Source organism: Diospyros lotus, chromosome 8 (assembly GCF_014633365.1).
Source record: "Diospyros lotus cultivar Yz01 chromosome 8, ASM1463336v1, whole genome shotgun sequence".
NCBI classification, from domain to species: domain Eukaryota; kingdom Viridiplantae; phylum Streptophyta; class Magnoliopsida; order Ericales; family Ebenaceae; genus Diospyros; species Diospyros lotus.
Genome location: NC_068345.1, coordinates 718,847 through 732,168, shown reverse-complemented (window position 1 = coordinate 732,168; position 13,322 = coordinate 718,847). Strand labels below are relative to the sequence as shown.

Here is a 13,322-nt window from a genome sequence, read left to right as displayed (position 1 = left end):
CGGTCGTAGAGTAGGTATCGTTCTGGCCGAATCACATAAAAAATCCTGGTATTGACTCACGTCTAAAACCTTTGTATTCTTCTTCTTGGCACTTTGGACTTACTCACTGCAGCCCAAAACGAATCACAGTCGGTCGAAATTGAACGTCGACACGAAGCAAACTCGAAACAAGCTAAGTCTACTTCAAATAGATCTAAATTCCTAGAATGCAAGAACTATAGAAAATGAAGATCTAAGATGATATGGCCAATTATGAGCCCAAGCTTAAGGAGAGATTTGGGTCAGAGAGAGGCTCGCAAGAGACTTGACTAGGGATTTACAAAAGCCTGCGTGAGACTTGTTGGAGACTTGGTTGAAGGACCCGCGAGAGACTTGTGATAAGCCATGGGAGACATTTTTGGGCGACTACAAATCTCTAAAAATTTAATCTCCAAATATTATTCACACAAAACTATGAAAGAATGAAGTTAATCTCACCTCTAATATTTTTGCCTATAAATTTGAAAGATGACTCAGAATGCCTGTCAAAGATTGTGATTTTTCCTCCACCTATTAGTCTCATCTCCCTTATAAATGAGAGATTCTTCCTCTAACAAAGATAGACTCACAACTCTACTGAAAATATAACTCTATTTATTTTCTGTATTTTATACTCTTATATATAGATTAACTTAAGTATTGGAGAGTTTTGTGCGAGAGATCACCCACGTCCTTGACCAATTTCTTCCTTGTAGGTCACTTATTTCTCACATGTCACTTGCTTATCTTATGTGACACTCTTTTTATAAAAAATATATATATATTATTGTATTTAAACAATAACAAAAAAAAAAAAAACATAATCATTGTCCAAATAAGCTAGTACATAGTATTTTACACCTTTGATAAATTACGCCTTAAATTTTTTCTTTAGCTTATATCATCTATATGTAAGCAAAAAAACAACCTTTCTCAATTAAATTTCGAACTTTAAGATTTAGTATAAATATAAGGAGTCAATCCTATTTTTTAAATCGCACTACTTACACAATCTATTCAAAAATTATATCAAATCATTTATCAAAAGATTATCTTATTATCTATATGGTTAGATTAAAATTACATGAATACAAAAATCACATTAATTTCTTAATGATTATTTGATTGATAAGAAATTAGTATAAGTTTTTAAAGGTAATACTAATTATTGCCTTAAATACAAGTTATATTTATTACATCTTATTTTTAATATTTAAGTAATTTTATTGATTGATTAAATGGTTTAATATATGATATATTTATTATAAAATTCTTCAAATATTAAAAACAAAATCCAATAAATGTATCTTATGTAAAATATAAGGTGAATTTATTTTTTTTAAGATTTTGCTAATCAATGCTACATTTAATGTATTTTGTTTTTATTATTCAAATATTTCTAACCAATAAAAATATTCAAATATTAAATATAAAATATATTAAATACGACACTCGTTAAGTAAAATTTATTTTTTAAATATAAAAGTAAACTCTTTTGGGTAGCACAGACAATTTGCTCACGCTTTTGAAAGTTTAAAATATCGAGAGATAGTGAATTTGATTTTATCTATGTACGCAACATTATACAATCACTTACAATTTATTTGAGAGGTTAGGTTCGGGTTTCGACTCTCAACTAATTTGCCTATACACCTAGAACCCTAAACTCTAGAGATGGTAGAATAATTTGGATTGAAAGTTATTTATGTATTAATTTTTTTTTAAGTTTCTGTGTTATAAAAAAAAATAAAGAATAGTGTATTATTAATTATTTTGAATGTTAGAAAAATAATGATTGTGGTCAATGAAATATTAACTCACAATCGAATCAATTGGTTAAAAGGGGAAAGTGAAGTACAAAGGCGGCCGCCCATTGTCTTGTGAAACTTTCGTCTGTCGGGCAATGTCACGAGAAAAGCCACTTGTCAATCAAATTTAACATTAATTTTTGGTAAACTATACAAGCCAGTCGTAGGATTAATTACATTAATAATAACTTAAATTTATATTCTATTATTATTTAATCATTAAAATTTTAAAATAGTTACTGATTAATAGCTAAATTTTAAAATATTATTTATTAGTCACTGATATTTCAAAACTGTTACTATTTAGTTACTGAACTTTAAAATGTTACCTATTAGTTATTGATATTTCAAAACTGTTACACTAAACTTTAAAATATTATCTGTTAGTCACTAATATTTTAAAATTGTTTCTTATTCGTCACTCGTGAACTTAAAGTTCAGTGACTATCGAGTGACGGGTGAAAAACGATTTTGAAATATTAATAACTAGCATGTAATATTTTAAAGTTTAGTTACTAAGCAATAACAGTTTTGAAATATTAGTAACTAATAGGTAACATTTTAAACTTCAGTGACTAAGTAGTAACAATTTTGAAATATCAGTGACTAACATGTAACATTTCAAAGTTCAGTGACTAAACAGTAACCGTTTTGAAATATCAGTGATTAACAGGTAACATTTCAAAGTTCAGTGATCAAATAATAATAGAATGCAAAGTTGAGTTATTATTAGTGTAATTAACCCCAGTCCATACCATATGTAGTACGAAATATGTTTTATTTATTATAAAAAGTATGTTATATAATATATCACTTAAATATAATAATAAATTTATTAATTAAAAAAATTATCGTTAAATTATTTAAACTTTATAAGAAGAAAAAAATGATTAGAAGGTGTAGGACAATCTTTGGGCAAATATTCAAATGTTTAAATCAAGCATCGAAAACTTTAATGATGTATTGAAATTAGTATTAAAAATATATATTTTTTAAATGAATATTTATCTATTTATAGAGAAATATGAAATTTTTTTGAAATTTAATGAAATTAGAATTTTCATGTATAATATTTATCCTTTTAGCATAACAGTTGAAGAGATTTTTGAATATTAAATTTATTTAACTTGCACTTTGTTCTGGACCCCCAATTAACAAAAAAAAAAAAAAGTGTTCTAGGTTGGAGCTTGGTTATGGTTTTCGAAAAAGTGTAAGGATCTTCTAGTGTATCGAGACTATAATGGACTCTTGAAAAATGTTCTAGGCTGGAGCTTTTGGGTATAACACATCAATAGCACTTATAAAGAATTGTTACAGAAATGGTGATCTTGTAGTCGTTTATTCATACAAAGTGAAAAAGAACTGCCTCCGATGCTTTAAGAACAAACTCTTCAATGCTTTAATTTAATTAATAGTTTTTGAAGTCTCAAAATTGAATTGTTTGAACTATAATAATAATATAATAATCTAATCTAAACCCGAATTTAAGTAGGAATCATTGGTACGTGAGAGGGAGTTACAAACCCGTCCTGGAGCAATGACGGCCGTGTGTTGGTAGCCGTTGGATGTTTCTCTAGTCGCCGCTCCACTCCATCGCCGTCCATGGCCATCCTTTTCAAGACGACCGAACGCTGGGACTATGAGTTTTCGATGGACAAAGATGTGGTCCGTTCATATGATCTGAACATGGTCCAATCGCATAGAGCTTTACCCACCCATCACGTTTCTGCGTTTTCATTAAACTATTTGAAGACCCATCACGGAATTTAAGGATTTGTACGATGCGGAGGAAGCAAAGCAAAGCCAAGCATACGTTTCGGAGAAACAGAGTTACAGAACCCAACCCAACTTTTAGTTGCACTACCACCACCACTACCACCACCACTTGTTTTTTGGGATAAAAGTGATTTGAAGAGTTGGGTTTTTTGTGCTTAAACTGACTGTTCTATTACGATTTGAGCCGCAAAAATTGAATAGCAGAAGATCAATATCAGCTGGGAGCTTGAGAGTGACTCTAGAGATCGTCATTCTGAGTTATTTAGAGGTTTCTGATCCATATATTAGGATCGAAAAGGATGGATTGAGCTAGCTCGTGGATGGTAGATTTTCTTGGTGAATATTTAATTTATGATATTTTTCTTGACGTGTATTTATCCATTCTTGTGGCTCTGGATATATCTTTCAGATGGTATATGCATACATACATATATATATACATATATATATATAGAGAGAGAGAGAGAGAGAGAGAGAGAGATTTGTCTGGATCCATGACGTGTGTTTACTACTAATTGCCGGCAATTCTCTGTCTAATTTTGAATCCATGGCGTGTGTTTATTACTAATTGCTAGCAATTCTCTGTCTAATTTTCTCGCTGGATCCATGACGTGTGTTTATTATTAATTGCCGGCAATTCTCTGTCTAATTTTCTTGCTCCCTAGTTCCTCACTCCCTCCCTCTGTCTCTCTCTCTCTCTCTCTCTGTGGAGAGTCGAGAGTTGCGAGGTGTTAATTTATCTGAGATCGAAATTGGAGAAGAACTCTGTTTAGCTTTGGATCCAGATAAAACTGGTAGGTTCACTTCTCTTATATAGTTCATAAATCAAAGTTTCGGGATTATGTTTCTTTATGTTCATTTCTTGTTTTTCATGACATTTATCTTCATAATCTGGCAGAAATATCTTTTTCTTGTCATTTGGGTAGAGGTATTCACTATGGGTCTGACTTATTTTGAGCAAATTTGATAATTTCCTATGAATCCAGTTGCTTCCAGTCCCGAAAATTTTATTCATTTTCTGCTCTATTTTGTGGGTTCCTGTTCTCCTGAAGTTCATCTCATTCTGCTAGGTGCCATAGGTGCTGAGTAGTCTTACTTTTAGGCTTTAGTCGGGTCTCAAATGGTAGACCGAGACTGCTCGCAGGTCAAGCTGAAGACGTCCCAGTCATGTTCACCCATCTTCTTTGCCACTAAGATAGCACCCTGGTGGCGTTAGGTGTGCCATGTTTGGCAATTAGATTTAAATCCTCTTTCAGTTGTGATTGTGATTGTGTCTTCTCTTTCAGTTGTGATTGTTTCCTCATATTAAGGATTTCTGTTCCTAAACTTGGTGTCTCTTCACTAACGGTCAACCCTTCAATTGCTGGGTTTTCTTGAGTTTCATATAGCATCAACTGGGTTTCTTGGTTTTCCTATTTAATGCCTTCCATCTTCTCATTCTCTAATATACCGAGAGAAAACTCCAAGAATATACTATTTGTAGCTCAGATTTCACTCCTAATAGAGAATAATCTGTTTGATCGGAACAGGGTTTCTCAGACTTTCCAGGAATATCTGCCAATGCTGGTATCAATCAAGGGTTGAGTTCAGCTCCTGAACAATGAAGAAAATTGGGAGCAAATTGGCGTTGCAGTGGTTTGATCTGAGAGTTTTCTATGTCAGAATCAGCAATTTCTCGGTTGAAGATGATCAAGCCCCTGAATTTCTAACCCTGAACCACATCCCTCTATGCCCTGACACCCTGCTCGAAGTAAATGGCTCGAGATGTACAATCAACTCGGAAGGAATCTCATCGATTCTTCGACGAGACAGAATCGACAAGAAATCCGAGGAAGCCACGTACGTGAGCACGGATGGAATAAGGTTTACGGGGAGTGTGAAATTTGAGGTTTTCGACGACGACGAGCTGCCTCTGCTCTTCGGGTTTCTGGAAAATGATTTCAATGGAGAATCGGAGTGGAGCATGGACTGTGAATTGGCAATGGCGGCTGCTGGTGGGTTCATGAAGGGAAAACAGAATCCTGGTTCGGAAACAACGATGTTGTTGTCGCCTAGAATTGAGGTATACGTTGCCGGTTGTTTCTTGGGAAAGCCGGCCATTCTAACCAGGAGCTTGCAGATTGGTTCCCGGAAGAAGCAGAATTATTGGAAGGGCATGCTGCATTCCATCCCGGAGTACGACACCGTTGATTCCCGGAAAAATGTTGCTCTGCAGGTAAGAAAATTTTTGAATCCCAGGACAATGTTGGCCCGTTTGGTAACGGATGCCGTTTTGGGCTCCGCTGTCCCTTCACTCACCGGCAATTGTGAGTCGCTAGAAGGTGGCCGGAGGAGTAGTTAGCTACTCCGGGTGTCTCCTCCGGTCATCGACAAGTTCTAGAAGAATAATGAAAGATTGAAAATGAACACAAAGACCGAAAAGTCTGTTAAACGGCCTATGTGTGTTGGTTTCCTGTTGTTTCTGCAATGCAAATACAACCGTTTGTAGATAGCAATTTCAACATGGTGTTTGCTTTGGCAGGTAGTCGACTACAGAAGCTACAGACCAGAGAGTGAAGAAGATTACAGCATGTACTGGGGGAGAACACAGTTGATGGAAGGTGAGGAAGATGGGGAGCTCTCCTGGTTCAACGCCGGCGTCAGGGTAGGCGTCGGCATTGGCCTCGGCGTTGGGATCGGAGTCGGCCTGCTTGTCAGAACCTACCAGGCCACAGCTCGAAGCTTCAGAAGGCGACTTCCATGATTTATCTATTTCTTCTTCTTCTTCTTCTGCAAATTTTCATCGGTTCAGTTATTTCGTCTGCTTTGTGCTTTTTTCATCATCTTCTTCGATATGCAACCATGCCATTTGTGTAGCAGAAGGTAACTTGTATTAGGGCCTTGGGTTTCCGCCATTCTTACAGACTTGAAGTTGCATTCATTCTCCTGTAAATAATTTCGTTCTTCCTCCATAGCCAAACCTCAGACGACGATTTGCTGCTGGCATAGGCATATTCCAGTCTTTTCTTACACTAAAGCAGTGAGCTTTCCTTGGGATTAGAACGTGCCATGAAACCCCAACACGCCCCCCCAACTTCGGTAACTGGCTAAATATTCTACTAAATAACATAAATAATTACTAAACTTTAATTTAATATATAATTCAATAATTATAGTCAATTACCATTAAAAGAGACTAACAGAATATTGACATTACTAATAAGGTAGATAACTAAATAACACAAATAATCATTAAACTTTACACTAAATTACAAAAAAATCACTAAATTTTAGACTAAAATACAAAAATATTAATATTTTATTAATTTTTTTAAACGACAATTAACGGTAGTTATATAATTATATACTAAATTAAAATTCAGTAAGTTATAAATTGAAATTCAATGTATTTTTTATACTTTAGTAGTTCAATGAACTTTTTGCATTTTAGTACAAAGTTCAATAACCATTTATACTATTTAGTCAGTAATTGATCAACAAGCTTACTTTAAAAGCGACAATTTTAGGAGTAAATTATATAAATGATTACTGAATTTTACACTAAAATACAAAAAAGTCATTAAATTTCAATTTAATATATAATCCTATAAGTACCTCAATTGCTGTTAAAAAAACTAACAAAATACTAATATTTTTATATTTTAATACAAAATTTAATAATCTTTTTTAACAAAATTCAGTGACCTTTTTATATTTTTATACAAGGTTAATGTATTTTGTATAAACTTCAATAACCATTTGTATTGTTTAACCATCCACGTTATTAGTGTTGACATCTAGTTAGTTTTTTTTTGCAACAATTAATAATAATTATGAAATTATATATTAAATTAAAATTAATGATCTTTTTGTATCTTAATATAAAGCCCACTAACCATTTATACAATTTAGCCCAACTCTAATCCCTTATGGTAAAATTGGAATCTATTGACAGATTCTATAATTCTCATATTTGAATTTGAAGAGTTATCCAACATGAATGATGAATGTTTTAAAGCTAAAAAACAGGCATAATAACCACAAATGACAATAAGATAGGAGGACAAATTGTTTAGCTTACTTAAATTCTCTGTTTTCTTGGTGGACAGCAACACGTGCTGCTACTTGTTAGTGTTCCTCAACACAACCAGTCTCGTCAAGAGCTCCTTTAACTCACTAAAACTTCAATTCTCATCAAGAGCTTTTTTTTAACTCATAAGAACTTCAATGGAGTTAAGAGGACAACCGGTTAGCTGGCTGGTGGTGCAAGGGGTTCCGGTTCTGGAGCCACCTCTGCTCCAGAGTAGCCATTGTTGGTGAGCTTGGGCTTGTCACTGAAACCCCAGAAACTTGCAGTTCGTTCATCGTCTTCTGTCATCAACCTTGAGAACTCCTCGTGATTGTACGTCAATGTTGCCTTTCCACCAAACTCGGTTGGCAGATTGTCGACATCAAAGTAGGACCTCATGAGCTCGACACTATCTTTATTCATTGGGTATACGAATTTCACCTTCTGGAAAGTTTTGGAATCCAAGAAATATTTAACAATCTGCAAAGACAACAAACACGAGTTAATCCAGGGGAAGGGCACCAGCATACAAGATCGATACGAGAACATGCGCAGCTGGGTAGACGAGCAAACCTTCCAGAATGCTTCAAATATTTTTGGCGGGCTGTAGAGAAAGGCTACGGCTAGCCTTTCAGGGTAGTGGTTCTGCAGAATGTTGACAGTCTCCCGAGCAGACTTGATGGGTACACTGGTGTTTAGAGACCATCCACTAAAGTCTATTAACCATGCCATTTGCTCTTGACCTTCTGGAAGGTTGAGGATGGCATTCTCCAAGAGATACACTAGGTGTCTGATCTGATTGTCTATTGAATTTGTATTCTGCGAGACGAACAAGCAGCGGGAGCATTGAAGATAAACCGAAACTTATTAAGGACTCTGCATATCTACAAATGATGATTCGATGCCATTACCTGCAATGCTGGCCTCAGTATCAGAACAGTCCTCCCATGGCGGTCACGAAAATTTGCCCTGAATACTTTTCCAGTCTCACCTTCTACTGCAATTTCATGCTGGCCAAATAGCAGAAAGACAGGAAAGAAAAAAGGAAAAAAGAAAAAGGGAACAAAGATCAATACGATCAACCAACATACGTCTACAAATCAATCTCAAGGAATCAAGCCTACAGATAATTACAATCATATGATAAGCAAATCCAAGTATATGCTAGGAAGGCATATGTCTGCACAGGAAAAACTAGGAGGCCCATTCGAAACTGGTGAACAATAACGGGACATTTGCTTGGTGTAGTAGTTAAATACTCATGTCTCAACTTTGATGGAAACCGGTTTGTGCATATTATGCTGAAAGTTAGCTCGATATCCAGAAAGAGCCTCTAAGCACCTACACTAGGAATGGCTATAACAGATGAACGATCAATATCACAAATATCATCAACTGATTCCAGTACCAACAATCTTTCGATAAATAACACAATGAATTCTCCTTTTCTCTTGTTATTTTATTCTATATTATTGTTTTTGGCTAAATCAGAAAAGCAAAAGTAAGGCTACGTATTAAAATGACCCTCTCCTAACTCTCACAAAGCGGGAAGTCTCCTCGTGCACTGAGGATGCCCTTTTAATTTATTTTTTCCTAGCAGGTTCAGATACACTTGAAAATTGAAACTGTAGTATTTTTTGTTTTCTAATGGTACCCTTTACAATTTTAACTTTTGCAAAGAACCAGCACATGGAAGCTTTGGCCTATCTTACCCAACGAATTTCCTCAGGTTTATAGGTTGTTCTCCACTTAACTGTCGCTTCCAACATTTTCCTTGATTTATCCACATTGAAGTTCCGAGCAGCCAAATATCTCCTCAAGCAAGCATCATTGCAGTACTGTAAGCTACGTCCAGATAGGGGTCCAAGAGCAGCTCTAAGCTCATTCACCTGCATTCAGCCAAAAATTCCAAAGAATCAGTATAAATCCAATCTGAACTGGATGCTGTAATAGCATAACTTAGGCAGTACTTTCAGAAGCAGTCATGTGTCCTTCCTGTAAGACTATCATGGAAGCTAAAAGTTCGTTTTTGGAAGAAAATGAAGAGGAACATGAAGATTGTGTAACTCATCCACGTAACTGACAGACACGGCATTATCAAGTACAAATCAAACGAACACTTGGGTAAAAATTCAACAGACATATTGAAGCTGTTCTACAGAATTAACTATGGAATATGAGAATTAATAGAAAAGGTATGAGCACAAGCATGCAATGATTCAACTTCAAAAAATGATGGTAACACTTTAATCTGAGAAGTGCCTCAATCGACACATATTTAGGGAAGTCAATTTATCAGCTTGTGTGCCCAAAACTTCAACATAATCCAACATTGCATTACCTTTGACTCAGAGTGCAGCTCATCATTCTCCTGATTGTGATGAGAATTACTCCGACGGCGAAACATGATTCGAGCTTCTACAATCTGACAGCTGAGTCCAACCTATGCCATGTAAGATTTACGTTATTTCATTGAGAAGTAGAATAACTACAGACTTTGTATGTTCAATTTATATGATGCACATTATATTATAACAATTGGGGAACAAATAAACATGCCAAATTCACTGGAAAGTAGAAATAAAGTTTGCATTCCTCAATAGGCAGGCAAGAAACTCCACTGCAGTGGAAGAAGATACTGACATCAGAGCAGACTTCTGATCAGTTACTATGACATGGAAAAAATCTAAATGAATGAAGATGAAGTCTTTAAGAAAGGGGGGGCATATAGAAAGGATTGGCTGGTGGCTGAATGGCCAGTACTGGCCAATCGGTATCGTGAGCATGAGCATGAACACACTGTTCCCGTGCGGAAGAAGAAACAGATGATAATGATAAGGAATCAAATCATTGACAAACAATTTTCAAAGAAGATGGAACAGAAGAAACAGCACCTAAGTTAGGAAAAAAATCAAAATTAGTGAGTCAGAAATTTTAGCAATTGAAACATCGAAGAACACTGCACGAACTTCCAATCAGTAGAATGAGGTTGGCCAATTTGTAGAAGAAGGTAAAGTTTACCTATCAGTAGATCAAATAAAAGATTCACAACAAAATATATTGGATTTCCATTAAAAGGACCATAGTTATATAAGCATTCAGATCTTGGAGAATGGTATTGATTTTTCCAGATTAATGAAACAAACTTAAACAAAAGCCAAAATGCAGAGATAAGAATCCAATTGGCTCTAATGAAGTGACAACTTCCCAAACAATGTTACCCTCAAAACTAACTTCCTGTTTTTAGAAAATCATATCACAAATAATTTTCCACCACAAAACAAAAGCAGTTACATAGAAATTGATGTATTTCCTCATCTGCTGGAAACGCCAAGAATGGAGAAAAAGAATTCATACCCAGAGTGAGTAAAGAAATTTCATAAATTTTGAACAGAAAAGAAAACAAATGTCAAACTGGAACACGCACTGTTTGGTTGATCAGAAAGAGGAGGAGAAAATCTTGAAGTCAATTTCGTGGGATTGTTTCTGAAAATTTGGCACATGCAGAAAGTCAAGGAACAGATTTGTTCCTCGGCCCCAATCTGACGAATCGATTCAATGTAGGAGAACGCTCTAATTTCCATTCGATCCCCACCCCAAACAAGCAGAAAATTAAAAATGACCCCCGGAATTCAGTATCACGCTGAGATCCAAATACCCAGAAAATCAAACGGATCTGAGAAAACAGGCATCTGCCCAGATATCTAAACAGTTCAAATTGCCGTCTAATTGCAGCAGAGACAATAAATAACAAAAGTTCAGGACTGTCAAACCAGAGAAAAAAAAAAAGAGTTTCTTTACATACCGAGACAATCCACCCCAGGGAGCGAGCGAGCGAGCGAGAGGGAGCTGGGTCCGTGGGAAGAAATTCTTTTACAGTCCCAAAGCCATAAACAGAGAGAGAGAGAGAGAGAGAGAGAGAGGGGATTGAGTTGCATTGAATGAAGGAAATATGAACAGGAGGATATTTTTGTGACCATCGCGGCAGTCGTTTCAGAGTACGGCTTTGACTACACGTGCCGCCGTATGCTAAAGTCACAGCCAGTTTCCCCCCACACAGACGACGGTTCTATTTTTTCCCGCGCCTATCCCCCCAAAAAGTCAACCAGATTGGTTTCTGTACTACTACTGGCCTAGCCTCGCCCAATGTAATGTAGATCCATCCATCCATCCATCCAACTTTTGATTTTGAACCCACCCCCAAATCAATGTGACTCAATTAGTTTGATTTGGTTTTGTTTTTCCATAATTTTATTTGATTCTTAGATTCAATCGATATTAAGTTGAATTTGAGTTAATCTATCGGTTCATTACGTTAAGAAGTTTGATTAGTTTAAATTAAATAATTTAATCGTAATTAACTCAATTTAAATTAATATTATTATTATTATAAATCTTAAATCAACTCGGTTGGTTTTGATTAGAAGTAGAGGGTCTTAGCATTTCTCCATCCACCGCGTCATCGGACCCGGAGACGTTGGAAAGTCGAGATTAAGCCGCCACGTTTCGTGTTTTCATTGGGTGATCAAGATGAATCGTACGGCGATCTGAAAGCACGTGCACAGTGTAGTTATTTAATCACAAGCTAATCATGATGTAATTTTCTTTCAAGAGTTCACTTGTTTTGGCATTAATTATTATTATTATTATTATTATGGAATAAAAGAAAAGATTAATTTTTACCCTTTATAATTGAATTTTCGTCATTTGTCTGGAAGGTATTGATTAAGTCTTAATAAATTCATCTTTTATAGGTGTAGATAAAGTATATTATTTTTAATTTTAAAATAATTTAGTAATTGATAATATATGATGTACGTAAATAATAATCTTATTTATTGACGTACATTAAAAATAATACATGTTATCTAAAATATAAAATATATTTATGGAGACGCGTCATTCAATTATTATTATTATTATATTAAATAATAATAATAATAATAATAAAGACAATGGTAAAAGTCGTTATTGACGATGATGTCATAGGAATGTGAATTAATGAAAGGTGGTGAAGTCTCAAATATATTGTCTGTCGTTTAGAAGAAGCAATCGAAGAGGTGGTGGGTGCGATGAGCTGAGCTGTATGCCACTGCTTGAACTTTGATGGAAACAAGCAGGCAGGCGGCGTTACACTTTTGCCATTTGACATATGTTGTGTGGAAGGAATGGACGGAAAACAAATAGAAAAAAGGAGAGAAGCAGCAATTGTTTTGTGGGCATGATGATGATGAAGAAGCATATAGCCATCAAGGAAGGAGGAACCTACCCATTATTCAAGACCCAACCAACTCCCATCAAAAGACAAATTAATTTACACTAAAATCTTCACTAAATTTTAAATCCATAAATCTTAAATTTTAAATTTTTCATATTATTTAACTCACTATAAATAATTCTTTATAAATGTCTTAACCAAACTCGAGAAGGCAAAGGATCGTGCCACTATTCTGTCGCTGTAAGATTTGTATTCGTGATTGCCTCGTTGTCTATCTTTCTTATTGCCTTGTTACTGTTTTGTCACTGTTAGATTTATAGATTCATTGTCGCCATGTCGTCGATCCTTACCGTCAGATCTATAGATTGTCACCTTGTCGTCAAAGTCCTACATGTCATGTTGTCGATGAACGTCAATCGCCCACCCTAAAAAGTAGAGAATGAGTGTGATTTTG

General features: G+C 35.2%; 2 protein-coding genes across 2 annotated transcripts; one reads left to right on the top strand and one right to left on the bottom strand.

Annotated features, from left to right (window-relative positions):
- Positions 1 to 4,076: 4,076 nt before the first annotated feature.
- Positions 4,077 to 6,496, top strand: LOC127807246 (uncharacterized protein At1g01500-like). The gene is made up of 3 exons (XM_052344940.1): positions 4,077 to 4,396; positions 5,132 to 5,817; positions 6,124 to 6,496. Exons 2-3 carry the CDS (start codon positions 5,203 to 5,205, stop codon positions 6,343 to 6,345), a joined length of 837 nt encoding a protein of 278 aa, XP_052200900.1. The 5' UTR covers positions 4,077 to 4,396; positions 5,132 to 5,202; the 3' UTR covers positions 6,346 to 6,496.
- Positions 6,497 to 7,529: 1,033 nt separating this feature from the next.
- LOC127807112 (uncharacterized) lies at positions 7,530 to 11,600 on the bottom strand. The gene is made up of 6 exons (XM_052344747.1): positions 11,456 to 11,600; positions 9,992 to 10,093; positions 9,363 to 9,539; positions 8,562 to 8,660; positions 8,224 to 8,469; positions 7,530 to 8,130 (listed from the first exon to the last, which is right to left on the bottom strand). The coding sequence occupies exons 2-6, from the start codon at positions 10,055 to 10,057 to the stop codon at positions 7,831 to 7,833; spliced, it is 888 nt and encodes a 295-aa protein (XP_052200707.1). The 5' UTR covers positions 10,058 to 10,093; positions 11,456 to 11,600; the 3' UTR covers positions 7,530 to 7,830.
- Positions 11,601 to 13,322: the final 1,722 nt, after the last annotated feature.